At 33.8% G+C, this 19,381-nt stretch overlaps 1 protein-coding gene across 1 annotated transcript in view; it reads right to left on the bottom strand.

The window, feature by feature from the left end:
- HDX (highly divergent homeobox) overlaps positions 1 to 14,657 on the bottom strand; it is a 216,202-nt gene extending 201,545 nt beyond the window's left edge. Inside the window, exons 1-2 of the mRNA XM_021691210.1 lie at positions 14,511 to 14,657; positions 7,935 to 9,050 (exon numbers count right to left, since the gene is read on the bottom strand). Of these exons, the coding sequence (XP_021546885.1) occupies positions 7,935 to 9,050; positions 14,511 to 14,657 (1,263 nt within the window). The remainder of the gene's footprint in view (positions 1 to 7,934; positions 9,051 to 14,510) is intronic.
- Between the last annotated feature and the right edge of the window lie 4,724 nt (positions 14,658 to 19,381).

Raw genomic sequence — 19,381 nt, 5'->3', positions numbered from 1 at the left:
ATCCTAAAGCGGCAAGGCAAAAATAGTCCCTAACTTACAAGGGAAGACAAATAAGGTTAGCAGCAGATTTCTTCACAGAAATGTGGCAGGCAAGAAGAAAGTGGCATATTACAGTCAACATGCTGAATGGAAAAAAAATATGCAGCCAAGAAAACTCTATCCAGCAAGACTATCAATCAGAAGAGAAGGAGTGATAAAGAATTTCAGAGACAAACAAAAACGAAAGGAGTTCGTGACCACTAAACCAGCCCTGCAAGGAATATTAAAGGAGAAACAAAGACCAAAAGTGACAAAGACTAGAAAGGAATAGAGAAAATCTCCAGAAACAAGAAAACAAGTAATAAATGTCACTAAATTCATAGCTATCAATACTCACTCTAAATGTAAATGGACTAAATGTCAGAATGGATAAAAGAAACAAGACACCCACCTATATCCTTTTTTTTAGAGTATTATCTGACTTTACTAAACAAGCTTTCTTCTTTACATTTTCTTTCCTTTTTTTATTAACATATAATGTATTGTTTCAGGGGTACAGGTCTGTGATTCATCAGTCTTACACAATACACAGCACTCACCACAACACATACCCTCCCCAATGTCCATCATCCAACCACCCCATCCTTCCCACCCCCCTCCACTCCAGCAACCCTCAGTTTGTTTCCTGAGATTAAGAGTTTCTTATGGTTTGTCTCCCTCTCTGGTTTTGCCTTGTTTGATTTTTTCCTTGCCATTTGCAATGATGTGGATAGAACTAGAGGGTATTATACTAAGCAAAATAAGTCAATCGGAGAAAGACAATTATCATATAATCTCACGGATATGTGGAATTTGAGAAACAAGGTAGAGGATCATAGGGGAAGAGAAGAAAAAAGACCCATCTATATCTATATGCTGCCTAGAAGAGACTCATTTTAGACCTAAATACACCTGCAGATTGAAAGTGAGGGGATAGAGAAAGATTTATCATGCAAATGGATGTCAAAAGAAAGCCAGGGTAACCATACTTCTATCAGACAAATTAGATTTTAAACCAAAAACTGTGACAATAGAAGAAAGGTAGCATCATAATAAAGAGGTCTATCCAAGATCTAACAATTGTAAACAATGATAGACCCAAATTGGGAGCACCTACACATATAAAACAATAACAAACATAAAGGAACTCATTGATAATAATACAATAATAGTAGGGTACTTTAACATTCCTCTTACATCAATGGACAGATCATCTAAAAAGAAAATTAACAAGGAAATAATGGCTTTGAATGACACACTGGACCTGATGGACTTAAGAGATATTCCGAACATTCCATCCGAAAGCAGCAGAATACAGTCTTTTCAAGTGCACATGGGACTTTCTCCAGAATAGATAACATACTGGGTCACAAATCAAGCCTCAACAAATAAAAAAAAATTGAGATCATAGCATTCATATTTTCTGAACACAATGCTATGAAACTTGAAGTCCACCACAAGAAAAAAATTGGAAAGACGAAAAATACATGGAGGATAAGGAACATCCTACTAAAGAATGAATGGGCCAACCAGGAAATCAATGAAGTAATAACATGGAAACAAATGAAAATGAAAACAGGAAGGTCCAAAACCTTTGGGATGCAGCAAAAGCGGACATAAAATGTAAGTATGTAGCAATACAGGCCTACTTCAAGAAGCAAGAAAAAATTCAAATCAACAACCTAATCTTACACATGAAAGAGCTAGAAATAGAACAACAAATGAAGCCTAAAGGCAGCATAACAAGGGAAATAATAAAGATTAGAGCAGAAGTAAATGATATAGAAACAAACAAACCAAAAAAGTAGAACAGATCAATGAAACCAGGAGCTGATTCTTTGAAAACCTTAATAAAACTGATAAACCCCTACCAGACTTACCAAAAAAAAAAAAAAAAGAGAGAGAGAGAGAGAGAGAAATGGACCCAAATAAATAAAATCACTAATGAGAGAGGGAAAATCACAACCAACACCACAGAAATACAAACAATTATAAAAGAATGTTATGAACATTATATGCCAACAAACTGGGCAATCTGGAAGAAATGGATAAATTCCTAGAAACTTACAAACTATCAAAACTGAAACAGGAAGAAATAGAAAACTTGAACAGACTGATAACTAGCAGAGCAACTGAATCAGTAATCAAAAATCTCTGAAATCCCATGGCCAGGTAGCTTCAGAGGTGAATTCTACCAAACACTTAAAGAGTTAATACCTATTCTTCTCAAACTGTTCCAAAAGGTAGAAATGGAAAGAAAACTTCCCAACTCATTCTACAAGGCCAGCATTACCCTGATTCCAAAACCAAAGACTCCACAAAAAAAGAGAACTACAGGCTAATATCACCAATGAACATGGATGCAAAAATTCTCAATAAATTACTAGCAAAATGAATCCAACAACACATTAAAAAAACTTTCAACTGGGATTTATCCTGGTTTGCAAGAGTGATTCAATATTACAGCATCCATTCTTGATAAAAACCCTCAGCAAAGTATGCATAGAGGGAACATACCTCAACATCATAAAGACCATATACAAAAACCACAAAGCTAATATCATCCTCAATGGGGAAAAATTGAGAGCTTTTTCTCTACAGTCAAGAACAAGACAGGGGTTGGCCACTCTCACCACTGTGATTTAACATAGCACTGGAAATCCTAGTCTCAGTAATTAGACAACAAGAAGAAATAAAAGGCATCAAATCAGCAAGGACAAAGTCAAACTTCCACTATTTGCAGACAACATGACATTCTATGTAAAAAACCCAAAATACGTCACCAAAAAAATTGTTAGAACTGATAAACAAATTCACTAAAGTCATAGGATACAAAATCAACATAGAGAAATCTGTTTCAGTTTTATACACCCATAATAAAGCAGCATAAAGAGAAATCAAGGAATTGATCCCATTAAGAATTGCACCAAAAACCATAAGATGCCTAGGGATAGACCTAATCAAACAGGTAAAAGATCTGTACTCTGAAAAGTGTAAAACACTTATGAAAGAAATTGAGGAAGACACAAAGAAATGGAAAAACATTCCAGGCTCATGGATTGGAAGATCAAATATTATTAAAAATGCAGATACTACCTAAAGCAATCTATATACTTAATGCAATCCCTATCAAAATACCACCAGCATTTTTCACAGAGCTGGAACTCACTATCCTAAAATTTGAATAGAACCACAAAAGACCATGAATAGCCAAAGCAATCTTGAAAAACAAAAGGAAAGGTGGAGACATCACAATTTCAGACTTCAAGTTATATTACAAAGCTGTAGTAATGAGGACAGCATGGTACTGGTACAAAAACACACATAGACTGATGGAACAGAATAGAAAACACAGAAATGAACCTACAACTATATCACCTAATCTTCAACAAAGAAGGAAAGAATATCCAATGGAAAAAAATCTCTTCAACAAATGGTGGGAAAACTGGACAGGAACATGCAGAAGAATGAGACTGGACTAATTTTTTACACGATACACAAAAAATAAATTCAAAATGGATGAAAGACCTAAATGTGATAAAGGAAACCACCAAAATCCTATAGGAAAAACAGACCATAAACTCTTTGATATTGGCCATAGCAAAGTCTTACTAGAAACATCTCTGGAGGCAAGGGAAAAAAAGCAAAAATGAATTATTGGGACTTAACCAAGATAAAAAGCTTCTAAACAGCAAAGGAAACAAACAGCAAAACTAAAGGCAATCTATGGAATGGGAGAATATATTTGCAAATGATATACCTGATAAAGGGTTAGTATCCACAATATATAAAGAACTTATGAAAATCAAAACCCAAAGAACAAATAATCCAGTTAACAAATAGGTAGAAGACATGAATAGACATTTTTCCAAAGAAGACATACAGGTGGCTAACAGACACATGAAAAGATGCTCAGTATCACTCATGATCAGAGAAATGCAAATGAAAACTACAATGAGATATCACCTCACAGCTGTCAGAAACATTAAAATTAACAACACAGGAAACACCAGATGTTGGTGAGGATGCAGAGAAAGGCAAACCCTCTTACACTCTTGGTGGGCATGCAACTGGTACAGCCAGTCTGGAAAAGAGTATGGAGGTTCTTCAAAATGTTAAAAATAGAACTACCCTACCATCTAGCAATTGCACTATTGGTATTTACCCAAAGGATATAAAAATACTGATTTAAAGGGATATATGCACCCTGATGTTTATAGCAGCATTATCAACAATAGCCAAATTATGGAAAGAGCCCAAATGTCTATCAATGAAAGCATAAAGAAGAAGTGGCATATATACACAGTGGAATATTACTCAGCCATAAAAAGTATGAAAACTTGCCATTTGCAATGACATGGATGGAGCTAGAGAGTATTATTTGAGGAGAAATAAGTCAGTCAGAAAAAGACAAGTACTATATTATTTCACTTTTATGTGGAATTTAAGAAACAAAACAAATGAACATGGGGGAAAAAAGAGAGAGGCAAACCATAAAACAGACTCTTAACTATAGAGAACAAACTGAGGGCTGCTGAAGGGCAGGTGGGTGGGGGGATGGATTAAATGGGCAATGGGTATTAAGGAGGACACTTGTGATGAGCACTGGGTGTTGTATGTAAATGATAAATCACTAAATTCTACACCTAAAACTATTATTACACTGTATATTAACTGGAATTTAAATAGAAACTTGAAAGTACAAAAAAAAGTGTATACAAAATGAAATAAATTAGCCTGTAAAGAAAAAAATTAGAAGTGAACTATAGTATCCTGATATAGCCACCCCCTGACAGTTTCCTTACTACCACTTCAACACTTAATATTGTATTCCCAAGAGGTTCCAAAACAGAGCTTCCTTTCAGCATCCTCTAGGATTCCTTCAATTTGTACTCACTCCCCTAGATCACTTGGAACTAGACTATTTTCCAGGAATAGGACCTCAGCTCGAAGATACCTGGTGTAACAGGAAGAAGAGGCAGATATCTCTGTTATATAGTCCTAAAGTCAGAAACTAATGAGAATTGCTTGTAGTTTCATAGCTAGAAAGTTGCCAATACAGCCATAGGTTCTATTTTTCCAAGTCCTCACCTAACAGTAATATAGCTTGGTAATAGAACTTTAACAAAATCTTATAGAATAACTACCATGGACTGAATGTTTATACCTCAGCTGAATTCATATGTTGAAACCTAATCCCCATTGTGATGGTGTTTCGAGGTTGGGCTTTTGAGAGGTGATTAGGTCGTGAGAATGGAGCCCTCATGAATGGGATTAATTTCCTTATAAGAGCGAACCCAGAGAGCTCCTTTGCCCGTTTTGCCATATGAGGACACAGTGAGGACAGTCATTTGTGAATTAGGAAGCATCCCTTACCAGTTACTGAATCTGTCAGTGCCTTGATCTTGGGCTTCCCAGCCTCCAGAACTGTGAGAAATAAATGCTTGTTGTTTAATCCACCCAGTCTACAGTATGTTTGTTATAGCAGTCCAAATGGACTGACATTTTCATGGACTACACTTCCTCAGTCTGCTTTGATTTCTCCAGATCTCAACTAGTTAAAAGAAAGTGATGCCCCAAGGGTTCTCTGCAAACACCCTTTACCATACTGTCTAAGGTCAAGTTGGAGAAGGTCCAGTATAATATAAATAAGAGTAAGTACATCGATTATGGTAAAGTTGATGGCTAATCTCCAGTCTTTCTTCAGCCAGCACTACAGCTATTTCTTCTTCAACTACCCTGTGATAATCAACTACCCTGTGACTCTGCAATATTTTACTTGAAATTGAATGTAAAGGAGACTTGGACCAGCAAATCTTCATTAACTTTCCAACTACAACAACAAAAGTAAAGTTTATGTGCCAGGGAATGCACAAGTAGCCTTGCACTGATTGTGACATAATTATGTCACAGCTTTCCTGTGAAATGGATATTATTAACCACATTATACAAATGAGGACACATTTACACAGAGAAGTTGTGTCACTTGCCTGAGGTCACACAAGTGGGAAGTGGCAGAACCTAAATTTGAATCCAAGTCTATCAGTCTCTAAGTCAATGCTCTTCATTGTTATGTCAGACTGCCTTTTTTTAAAGAGATTACTATTCAAAAATTTGCAGGGGCGCCTGGGTGGCTCAGTCGTTAAGCATCTGCCTTCGGCTCAGGTCATGATCCCAGGGTCCTGGGATCGAGCCCCGCATCGGGCTCCCTGCTCCGCGGAAAGCCTGCTTCTCCCTCTCCCACTCCCCCTGCTTGTGTTCCTTCTCTCGCTGTGTCTCTGTCAAATAAATAAATAAAATCTTAAAAAAAAAATTTGCTAAGTTTTATTCATTTTAAGAGTTTCTTTTATATAAAACTAATTTAATTCCTTTAAAAGTTCTGTCAGGAAAAAAATAGACTATAAAAAGGCATAGGTTAAGTTATTTTTAAGGGAGTGTTTGGCTTATGAAAAAATAAAAATTAATCTGTACTTTCAGGCTTCCAAATAATTCTAACACAGGTGAAATAACTAGGCTGTATGATAAAGGAGAAAAAATACACGTGATATATTTCTTAGTTGGAATACTGGTTCTGTCATGTACTTACTGGCTATATGATCCTGGACAAGTTACTGAAATATATATAAAATACCTGTATGTCCAGAGTGGCCTATATGTCCAGAAGATTAAATGAAATCAGGTACATAAAGTGACTAATGATGCTTGGTGTGTGGAAGTCCTTCAACAGATGGTAAATTTTATTGTCATTAATATTATTAAGAACAATACTAAAGGGGTAAAGAAGTACAAAGGAGGAGGTGAATTAAAGCTGGTTTGATAGAAGATTTTAATGGTATGATTCAATGTTACTTTAAGCATGCTTTAGGAAAGAACAAACAGAAAAAATGAGTAGATTCTCTATAATAAATGAATACTAATGATGATGATAGAGTCCTCTTATGTTAGGGCTAGGCACCAGAGAGATTCTTCCTATACTCTGTTACTGTTTTTCATTTTGAAGCAGGGAGCTATAAGATGGAGTTAAGAGAAACTGGTTCCTTATATTGATTGAGAATAGCCTGGAAGGACCTTAAGTCCACCTTAAACCTAAATACTGTGGTTGAAAAATTCAAAGGGTCCAGCCAGTAGCAAGGAAAAATAGCAAACTTCCATGCCCTGCTATTCAAATTCTCAGAAACATTTTTTTCAGAGAAATCTATGGCCTTAGGAGATATTCTGAGGTGGGCTTCCACATCACTGTTGAGATTATTTAAAGCACATCTAAACAACTGATTATGTGAAATAGTGAAGAAATAATATTTATTTTTTGCACAGGACTAAAGTTGCTTTAAATTTTACTCTGAATGTCTCTTCCCTAGAAACACTTTTAAAACTTGATCAACGTTCCACTTGATGTTTTAGGAAAGCATTTACTTTTAGAAAAAGCAGTTGGCTGAGTTACTGCATACTCTGACTTCTTAGCCATCATCTCTTGGGGAAATGATTGACTTGCCTTGCCATGTATCCACAGAAAGCACCACTCATCTGGTGACAGCTTCCCAAACTTCAACTAAAAGCCATTACGGGAATAATCTATGTTAAAGGGGCTGAGAAGAATCAATTTAGTCCTATTTTAGTGATGGGAAATGCCATGCTTCCCATAAGACTACTATTTCCTGAACAAAAGAGTTTTAAATGTCAGGAGAAAGCTTCCATTTTTATATTCCATTGGGGGAAAATTCACCATTTTAAACATGACAAAGAAAGCACAAGATTCTTCAAAGGTCCCAAACCACCACTTTGAAGCAAAAATTCTCAAATTACTTCAAAATAGGAGTTAAGTGAGCCAGGTCTCCTGTTTAACTGTATATCAAACACAGCTTTTTATACCAAACAAAACTTTTTAAAAACTTTTATAAAATAAATGCATACTTTACCTGGTAATTGTTTTGGTTTTGTGATAACCTCAATTGGTTTGATGATGCAAAATGTGAAGAAAAATTACTCCGTGATGGATTTGTATTACTGTACATTGTGGTAGCTACTGTATGTAATGAGGTCCGTGGTGTCAAATGGTAGTCTCTGTTTTGATACAGTACATTGTCTGACAAATCTCTAATATTCACCATTTGTGAATTTGGCATATTTCTTCCTGGTCCAGGCAATGGTGTACTTTGGTTCTCTGTTCCAAGGGATCTGCCACTTTCATAAAATCTTGAGTAGCTTGGTATCTGTGCTCCCATAGATGCCAACTCTTCCTCTTTGGCATACTCATCATTAGCATCTCCAGTCTCCATTGCAATGGACAAACAAGTTCCTTCTGCTGAACTAGGCTTCTGTGGAGCATTTCCTCCCAGAATTCTCTGGGGGTAATCACTAACAGCCAGTGAAAATACCTCATGGATTTCCAAGTTTTGTGTTCTACAGTAAGGGTCTCTAATAGGTGGCTTTTGCCCACATAAGTTATGCGATGCTAGACCTGTGTGTTCAGGCTTATATGACCTTTGAACTCCAACTGGTTCAATTTTGCAAGGTCGGTGGCACACAGGCGGCTTTTGAGGTACCATCACCTCAGAGGCTTGCATTGAAGAGCTTCCATAGTTTTTCTTTGTGTGACTGTATACTGAATTTCCAGCATTTAGCACACTTGTCTGTCTTGACAAGATAATTGTTTTTTCACCTAAGAGCAGAGATGCATTTTTACAGTGTGCTACTTGTCTTTGAACAGGAATGTGCAACTGAAATTCAGTATCATTTTTACTGGCTGTTTTCTGAATAGGAATTTTATGTGCTTCTGTAAGTTGTGTATCTGAATGTTTGGTTGTCCCTTGCCTACTTGATGAACTTGATGGACTGTATGTGCCAGTTACAATGACATCATTATTGGCAGATGTCCAAGAAGACTGTTGGCTTGACGGCCGAGTGATGTTAACTACATTCCTGACTGTAATGTCTGGAGATGTCAAAGAGGTACCAGGAAGAGTTCCTGTTGTTGCTGCTCCTGATTCAGAATTCTTACTACTCATTTTTCTTCTCTTATTGCCAACCCACGTCTGTAATGATAAAAAATGACAATATGGAAATGTTCTTAACAAAAAAAAATAGGAAAAAACACTTTCAATGTGATAAATTGTATTCTCATTTGTCATAGTAGTAAGGCCTATACGAATTTAAGACACTACATCAAAAACAAATGATGTACTATATGTTGGCTAATTGAATTTAAAAAAATAAAAACAAAAATAAATAATAAAATAAATAAAATAAATAAAGCAAAAAAGATACAATAAAAGAAAAAGTAACTAAAGTATACGGTAAAAAAGTAAAAATAAAGTATAAGGTCAGACATGTTCAAGAACTTGCTCTTAATAAATATCTAGGAACTTTGGTAACAGAATTGTATTATTGCTTCTTTCCTCAAAATCCATTCAATTAATCTATAGCAAGAATCCTAAAAATGTTTATATCCCTTGACCTAATAAATCCATTTCTAGGAATTTATCCTTAAAATAATCATAGATATATACAAAGTTTATATGCAATTATGTTCATCATATATTTAATAGTGAAAACTTGGAAGCATACTAAAGTAGGACATTTAATGACATTGGGAAATGTTCATAGTATTATTAAACAAACTTATAATCTTCAGGTTTAACAACTTCTGTTCTATGAATATATCATGACTTGGTTAATTTAATATTGCAAGATATTATTGGGTTATTTTTAGAATTATTCACTATTATAAACCATACTAAAATACATGTCATTGTATATGCATCTTTGTGCTAATTAATCATTGAACATTATATCAAAAACTAATGATGTACTAAAAAAAAAAAAAAGAATGCTATCCTAGAAGGGAAAGTGTTGGGCTTTTTGATACTTTCAAAATACCCTCCAACGTATAAGAGTTCTGGTTTCTCCACACCCTCAACAATATTTTACATTATCTTTTTGTAGTATTTACTAGCCTAGGAGCTAATATAAGGTATATAATTGCTGCTTTCATTTGAATTTCTATGGTTACTATATTACTTTAATAAAATTGTTTATCTATTAATTTTACTCATTTTTATATTGGGGTATTTATCTTTTTAAATTGATTTATAAAAGCAATTTTTTTACTAGAGATAGCAACACTTTGTCACAAGTTGCAAATATTTTTCCCAGTTTGTCATTAATTTATGGTAGTTATTTGCTTCTTTATATTTTTCTCTATTTACCAAATTTTATATAGTAAATGTGTATTACTTTTATAAACAGAAAAATCATTATTAATAAAAATAATACAAGAGGTTGGCATTCAGGTTTGATTACAAAATATGTACTTTAGTAGTATTACACTGAATCATGATTATACAATAAGAAATATGCAATAAGAAATATTACATTCCATAATGTGATCAGTAAACTTTATAACTATTTTAAAATGCATACCATATTATAAACTACCAAAACACATTAATCTATTACAAATTTTTTAAAAAATAAAATAAGGGAAAATATTAAATAAACTAGCCTTTCACAAACATAGTGCAGGGTGTATTTGGTTAACTTTTATGTGATGTGTTTTTGAAGACCACAAAAATTTCTCAGTTTTTGATGTTTATAAAATATACAACATTAATGTTGCTGTAATACTATAAATAAAAGCTAACATGTATTGAATCCCCATTATATGTTTTATATATGTTAGCTTCTTTGATTATTTTTTCTAATTGTTCAAATGAAAAAAACTGATGTTCAGAAATATTAACTAGCTTATAGAAGGATATCCTGTCAGCAAGTGATGGAGCAATGATTCAAAATCAATTTTACTTGACCTCAAAGCACATTCTCCTTCCACTATGGCAAGAAACTTCTGAAATGGTCATCTTTGTTGGCCATTTTATTTTTATAATTAGTATTTCTCTAACAAGGAAAATGTTCCAGAGATGTAGATGCTCAATTTTGCTTCACATGAGGCTATGGGAATTTTAAACTCACTCTAATTTAGTTTTATACTAAATGGCAGAGGTGAGAATTACAAGCAGAGGGATAAATAAATATAAATGTCAAAGGAGAAGGAGGCAGAGTAGAAAAAGTGAAAGGTTTTAAAATATATACTCAAAAGAAATATTTAAATAGAAATATTTTTGGATAAATATAATTTCAAGGTATGGTTCAAAAAGGTGAATTTTACAAATATTCGAAATAAGTTACTGTATCATGGCTTTTCAAGTATGTAAAATATGCATAGGAAGCATAATGCATTTGTTCATAGTTTTAAAAAATGTACAATCATTACACTTAAAAACTTTCAAGCATAGTGAATTTGTAACATTTGAACTCAAGAAGTACTACATCTGGAGGGCAGCTCTGGGCAATATTTCTAAGAAAACGAATAAATGTTCTCATTACTATAAATACCTTAATGCAGGAAGTTTAAGAGTCATCTTAGTGAATTGCAAATTTATGGCTTATTTTAATAGTTCATATATATATATAATGAACTGTAATATATATAATGAACTGTAATCATTCACATATATAATGGACTGTAAAACTATTAAAATAAGCCATAAATTTGTAATATATTTCTACATATAGTTACTTATATAGTTTTTAGATATTTAAATTACATACTCATAAAAAAGTAAAATGCACTAGAATATCATGTGCATATGAAGCTCAGCTATCTAACAATTTCACTTGTCCAGAACACAGCCAACACAGATATCACAGGATACATGTACCTTATTAAAAGCACAACCCTTGACCTTAAAACACACTCTCTCTTAGTTTATATAGGATTTCACCAAATCTGGTATTCTAATCTATAACAAATTAGAAATAACAAAATAAGCAGAGCATTGGTGACAGAGATTGCTATTGGAGGCAACTTGATAGCACTGAAACAGAATGTCCATGAAATTCTGCTCAATAAAAAGGAGAAGAAACAACATAAGAGAATTAATGTGAGAAATAATTGAATAGTTTGGAGTTCTTTAGTGAAGGAGAAAATCACCTCATATAACTTACCATGTTATGAGCATTATTACTTTATAGCACAATGCAATAATTCATTTTCATAATGAAACTCTGAGTCAAAAAGTAAGGGTTCAATGATTTTCAATATTTTCCTTTGAAGTTAAAGTGAGAAAAGGTATACTTAAGAAATATTTTTAAAATTCTGAAAATAAGGAAAATTTATTGCCTGAGCATTCCCAATAACTGAATTAATTTTCTCTTAAAGCCATTCAGTTACAGGATCCAAAAATTACCAGTGCTTGTAGAATAAAAATGATTCTCATTCCAAATGCCTCATTTGTTGAGAGAGAAAATGGGTCAAACAAAATTGATATGATGAGAATTTGGGGTCTATAGCTAACAAAGCAATACTACATAAAAAAGAAAGACATTAGGTCACCAGTTCATAAAATTCTCTTTTAATTCTCTCTTTGAAATTCAGTCTCCATTGCTTCTCAGCCTTCTGGCTAAGATCAAATGAAATTCACTGTCTCCAAACATGTTTTCCTTTTTCTATACCTCCTTCTTTGATTCTCTGTTCCTTTACTCTATTTTTTGCATGGATGTTTTAGCCTTTTAAGTTCATTTTACATTGGGATCAGGTTCTCAGTACCATGGGAGGGTTCTGAGGAAAAACACAACAAATACTATATTAAAATAATAAAGAAAAGTCTCTTTCAAGTAGAACATATAGACCTAGCAAAATATTGAAGGCAGGGGAGGTTATAGAATGATGAGTCTATAAACAACTCTCTTCTCAGACTGGAGAAAGCAACCAAAATTGTGTTGGAATTTAGATTAGGGAGACTGAATTTCTATTCACTCTTTTAGAACAGAGAGAATGAATCTGTTTTAGACAATTCCTTAAAACTTAAATAATATTTTACTTGTAAGTTTACAATCTAGGAATTGATTTCCCTCATTCTAATTGTTTTAGATTTCATACCATTTGGAGCATAAATATAGATCCTTGTATTTCAGCACTGTCAATATTCAAGTACAATCAAGTAAGTTATTGGGGGGAAATTGCAATAACAAACTGGAAATACGAAAGGTCACATAGTCCATAAGCAGCTGTCTGAGAAGGCTTTTCACTTTTAAGTAATGGTAAAATAAAAGAAAAAAAGAAGAAGAAATAAGAGGAAAAAAGAAAAAAAATTACTCCCAAAAAATGAGTTTGTACTTATAGAACCCATCTCATCAATTTGAAATATTACACATTTATTTTTTCTAAGAAATTAAACATTTTTCTATGAGATTTACTAAGGGGAAATAGGGACTTGAATTTACTAAAAGGACAACCTTTGACCTTAAAACATACTTTCTCTTATCTTATGCACAATTTTACCAAATCTGGTACAAAAAAAAAACACAAAACATTAAAAAGTCTAGGGTTCATAGTAAAGAAGAAAATCAAGCTGTAAATTCAAATAGGGAATTTATAAATAGAAGATATTTCTAATTCTTACACAAATCTGAATATAATGGTTGATCACAGCACATGAAAAACCGATATCCTGTGATATTTCGCCCCTAGAATTGGTGTCATAATTCCCTGTTCAAAGGTGAATATATCCTTTAGTCTTTAAGAAATAGATTTTCCAAAGAATTCTGCTTATCAAGAGATTTTTTATATTTAGGGTCTTTTGAAAGTTCCTCTAAAAGAAACATAAACCTAAAAACAGATGTCCTTTCTCTTTGACAAATTAGCCTAATGAATGACAAGGATGAGAAAGTTGCCAATCTTTGAATCCATAAGTTTTCAAGCCAGGAGTATTTGTACCATGTTCAGACACACATGAAAGGACCTATGCACTCAATAAAATCTGTAACTAATTCTGTTAGATTTATCTCTTGTCTCCTCTCTATCACCTTCTCATTGCCTTTCACAGAAGTTTAAGGGCTCTGATTTTTACAGCTGAATTACTATGGTTTTGATAAAGGAAAATTTCCTCCCATGGGATTTCTTGTTTCCTACTCATTAACTAACCCACTAAAATATATGCATTTTACTTAGAAAAAGGAGTGGGTGTTCATAAAAAAAGCCAGGTTTTCCTTAAAAAGACAAAAATACTGAAGTCAGAAATGCCTGATAAAAAAGTTCAAATACACCAAGAAAATATGCTAGGTACACGATAGTCCCTTGGTAAATGTCTGTTACTGATATCATTTTGGCGGGTTATCTCCAGATTAACCCTGGGTTTAAAGAAGGCACAGGATAAGCAACTAATCTTAAAAATATTCATTAGTTCAAAGGATTGGGAGTTTTTAAAGCTATGTTTATGATGCAAAAGTTTTAGTGTCTTCAAGGTATTTACAGAAACAAATACATACTAAATGATTAGCTCTACCTATTATTTTTTAAAAAGTAGTATTTTTATACCAGGGAAATGAAACTGTTTATAAAGTTAAGGACTCCATACTCTGATGGTTTTTCTCGTGTTAAGCAATTATCACTTATAAAAAGCTATAAATTCAAGAATTACAACCTCAATACTTACCCTGACTACACTGAAGTCCAGCTTAGTCTCCTGTGCACACTGTAATATGAGCTGAAAGCAATTTTTACTTTGATTTGTCATTCCATTTTCATAATAACGCTGTAAAATCCTTTGTTGTTCTACAGTAAATACAGAACGTAGATTCATCTAAAAATAAAAGAAGATACTCTGAAAATTGGAGTAAGAATTGGGTGTATGCAGAATTTGCATGCTTCCATTTTTTATACAGTTTCAGCGCTTCAAAGTTGCAAGATTTATTTAATTGAACTAATTCCCAGTAATGGGTAATAATTTGTGTGCCAAAGGGAAACAGGTTCTAACTGAAAATTATATATAATGCAAACATTTATTAAATTTGTTCAGAAAAAGTAACAACTTTAAGGACAAAAAAAAGAGAGAGAGAGAGAGAAAACCCTATCTGGTTAGTGTCAGTACACTGGGAAATAAAGGTTCTTTCGATGAAATAAATATTTATGGCTAGTAAAGCCAGAGATGGTGGTAGCCATATATTCATGGTCAGTTATCAACAGGAACACTCACTGTTCTTTGTCAAACAAGGCATCTGGCATATGTCTTACAGCCAGAAATTGTGGTCTGAAACAAAGGGATGGCTTTTATTTTTCCTTTCTTGAATAAAGGGGTTCTTCATATACATATTAAAACAAAACCTCTCTTAAAAAGCTTAAAAATAAACAGGAAGTGTTGGTGACTCAAAATATCTCTGCTTTAGGCAATACTAACCAAAATAATTATTTTAATAACTATAGTATATAAATCAAAGTTCAAAATCATGTGCATTTTACTAAAAGTAAACCACGTAAAAATATGTACTTTTAATTAAATTGACAGCATCATAATTATACAAAAAAAATTTTTAAATGTACTTTATCCTTTCTGCCAATACACAAAGTGTTTAATATTAAGAGAAAACAACCTGTGAAACTCACAATAAAAAGCAGGTCAAACTCTTTTTTTCTTAAAAAGGATGAATTCTAGTAGTGCATTTTATAAAAAAGAACCCTTGTAATTAGATTAAGGCAACTTCTGGTTCTTATTAGAAGTGTTCATACTGAAACTGTCATTCCTAAAAGCTGACAGAAAGAAAACCCTTCCCAAGGAAATTGTCCCTTCAAAATTAGGAAAACAGCAACAACAGAAACACTATAAGCCAAACTAAACAGAAAGCATTCTAGTATACTGGGTATGGAAACAACCAAGTACACTGATGTGGAAATAAAAATAATTTTCCTTTCTCTGAATATGTTGAACAGTAAAGAAATTAAAGACAGCCATATAACTGTCTATTGCCATTTGTACACCTGACTTATTTTCTTGCCCATACAAACATCTGATTTTCTCTAATTGGATCAGATGTGGGAGAGGACACAGGAAAGATGAGTAGAGTTTCTCCCTGAAACTTTCAGGAACAAAGTAACTCCACTACTTTCTGAAGGGGATTGCATTCTGCAGTGTGACCAAATTTTAAAGAATTTTTGGGCCAGAGGGTAGTGATGATATCCATCAAAGCAACATTTACTATCATGGCTGTCACCTTTCACAGCAATTTGGGATTCCTTTTCCTAAATAATTCAGCTACAGTCAAGAGAGGAGCTGGGAGGCAGAGGGCAAATACCTAAAATATGTCATCTGGTGTGGGTTTAGAAGCAAGGTTTTTTGGAATGAGTTCTGAGGAGGGCCATAAACTTCCATTTCATTAATGCATAATGAGGGTAATGGCTCTGATCCTTCTCTGCAGGGCTGTAACTACAAAAATAAAAAATCCTAGAGTACAAGATATGAGTGATCCTCATGTGTGACAATACCTGCTGTAAAATATACGAATGTTTACCTATTGGCTAGCTACAACAATTACATGTACTCAAGTTGATATAAGCATTAAAAAACACAGCAGGTTCTTCTTCACTGATACTAATAGCCAAATATAGATGCTGAGTACTAAACGATTTCTGAAGTCTACATTCTGACAGTAGACAATGCTGTGACCTTTTTAGTTTTTCTCTTAAATTCATAGCAATAGCAGGAAGGCCACCTCGCTCAAGAGATCTAATGTTTTTCTTTCAAATTATAGGACATTTATTCTTCATCACAACACTAGATAAAACCTTATAAGCAAGATAACTTGTCATTATCTCTACCTACCCTAGTTATCTTGGTCTATTAAGTGGCAAGATATTGAATGACTGCATAGACAAAGTTACTAATCATTTACACAAAAATCAGGAAGAGAATTGTAAAAACCTTCATTTTAAAAGTTGGGTTCTTATTTCTGTGGAAATAAAAGGGCAAGCTATTGGTTTCATGGAAATTGAAGTTTGTTGGGTTGAGGTATGGAGGGTAACTGAATTAAGGAATTAAATACTGAAATAACAAGTCATTTAGCCTTACCCCAAGATTTACTAATCTAATACTCTTTGCAATGTGCCACTCACTTAGGACATGACAGCCCATAGGAATAAGATGACCTGTGTGCTACACTTAGCTCCACTGTGGACTAGTGTGTAAGTCATTTAATTTTTATGACCCTCTATTTCCTAATTTGTAAAATGCTAGAATATATGACATGTTCTACCTACCAGTCTGGTTTTTACAAATAATTTAGGATATGTGAGCTCATTTGTTTTTTTAATTGTAAAGCATGCTATAGTTATAACATATTTGTAAGTATGACTACGCCCTTCACTTTATCTATCATATTCAGATATGGGATTTCTCAGGTTGCTCTCAGCTTTAGGATTCAGTGTTTTAATAAAAATCCTGAACCACTGAAAGGATTATGCTCAGTGTGTTCTATTCAAACAAGCAGAGCAATGAGTAAAATGTTATAAATTTATTGCCTCAGGAGTACTTGAAAAATGAAGCTTCTAAGAATGACTTCCCCTTAGCAGTATCACATAGCTTAGGCCATATTTTCACATGGGAACATTTCAGCTGAATTTCTACATAATATTTTTCTTATACATCTGATGTCATACATAAGCCCAGATCTAGTAATGCCCTAATAATGTCTTAAATCGTTTGAAAAATATCAAAAAATTTTACTCCTAAGTATCATTCTTGGAAAACTGATTATAAAAATGGGTTGGGTCTATAAAATCATCACCAAGTCAAATACAACACATTCTTTCCAATATTAAAAGTTTCAATTTTAGGAAAACCACTGATTTTTTGTTTGTTTACAAAGAGTTGCACCTAGGTTAATAAAACATTTTGAATGTCTTTAATTTGACCAATACATCTCTTTTAGTATTGCTCTTTTTATCCGTTTTTATTATTCACTTTTAAATTTATATATAGTTAATTTCACTCTTTTTGGTATACAGTTTTATGAGTTAGGACAAACATATATATTAATGAAACTACCACCACAACCAAGATACAAAACAGACCCATCACTCCAAAAAAATTCCCTTATGCTGCTCCTTTATAATTAAATCCTCTAGCCATCCCAGCCCTGGGCAACAACTAACCCAGTTCTATAATTTTGACTTTTGAAGAATGCTATATAAATGGAATAATAGAGTACATATTCCTCTTAGACTAACATCTTTCACTCAGCATAATGCATTTGAGATTTTTCTGTGTTGTCTGTATGAGTAGTTTTCTCCTTTCTATTGCAGAGTAGTATTCCATTGCATAGAACATACCACAGCTTATCCATTTAGCCATTGGAAGACATTTGAAATTTCCAAGTTCTTGGCTACTGTAAATAAAGTTGATTAAAAAAAACATTTGTGTGCACGTTTCTGTCTGCAAATGTCTTTTCATTTCTCTGGAGTAAATACCTAAGAGTGGGATTTCATATGGTAAGTGTATATTTAACTTTATAAGAAACTACTAAACAGTTTTCAAAAGTGACTGTAGGGCGCCTGGGTGGCTCAGTTGGTTAAGTGACTGCCTTCGGCTCAGGTCATGATCCTGGAGTCCCAGGATCGAGTCCCGCATTGGGCTCCCTGCTCAGCAGGGAGTCTGCTTGTCCCTCTGACCCTCCCCCCTCTCATGTGCTCTCTCTCATTCTCTCTCTCCCAAATAAATAAATAAAATCTTTAAAAAAAAAGTGACTGTAAAAATTTGCTTTCTCACCAATATTCTATGTAAGTTTAAGTTTTTTCACTTTCTCACCAGCATTTATTATTATCAGATATTTTAATTTTTATTTTTTAGAGAGGGAGAGAAGGGGGTGGGGGGAGAAAGAAGGAGAGAATCTTAAGCAGACTCCACACTCAGCACAGAGCCTGATGCACAGCTCTATCTCAAGACAACCTTGAGATCATGACCTGAGCTAAAATCAAGAGTTGGACCCTTAACCAACTGAGCCACTCAGGCGCCCCAATTATCAGATGTTTTATTTTTTATTATTTTTTTTTAAGATTTTATTTATTTATTTGAAGAGAGAGACACAGCGAGAGAGGGAACACAAGCAGGGGGAGTGGCAGAGGGAGAAGCAGGCTTCCCGCCGAGCAGGGAGCCCGATGCGGGGCTCAATCCCAGGACCCTGGGATCACGACCTGAGCCGAAGGCAGACGCTTAACGACTGAGCCACCCAGGCGCCCCTATCAGATGTTTTAAAAATTAAATACAACTACACTATAATCCAGCAGTTTCACTACTATTTACCCAAAGAATACAAAAATACTAATTCAAATGGATACACATACACCCCAATGTCTACAGCAGCATTATCTACAACAGCCAAATTGTGGAAACAGCCCAAGTGTCCATCAACTGTTGAATGCATAAAGAAGAAGTGGTATATATATTCAATGGAATATTACTCAGCCATAAAAAAAAAGAATTCTTGCCATTTGCAATGACATGAATGGAGCTAGAGAGTATTATGTTGAGCGAAATAA

Source organism: Neomonachus schauinslandi, chromosome X (assembly GCF_002201575.2).
Source record: "Neomonachus schauinslandi chromosome X, ASM220157v2, whole genome shotgun sequence".
In the NCBI taxonomy this organism is placed as follows: domain Eukaryota; kingdom Metazoa; phylum Chordata; class Mammalia; order Carnivora; family Phocidae; genus Neomonachus; species Neomonachus schauinslandi.
Note: the sequence above shows the minus strand (reverse complement) of the source record. Positions and strands in the feature narration are given on the sequence as shown.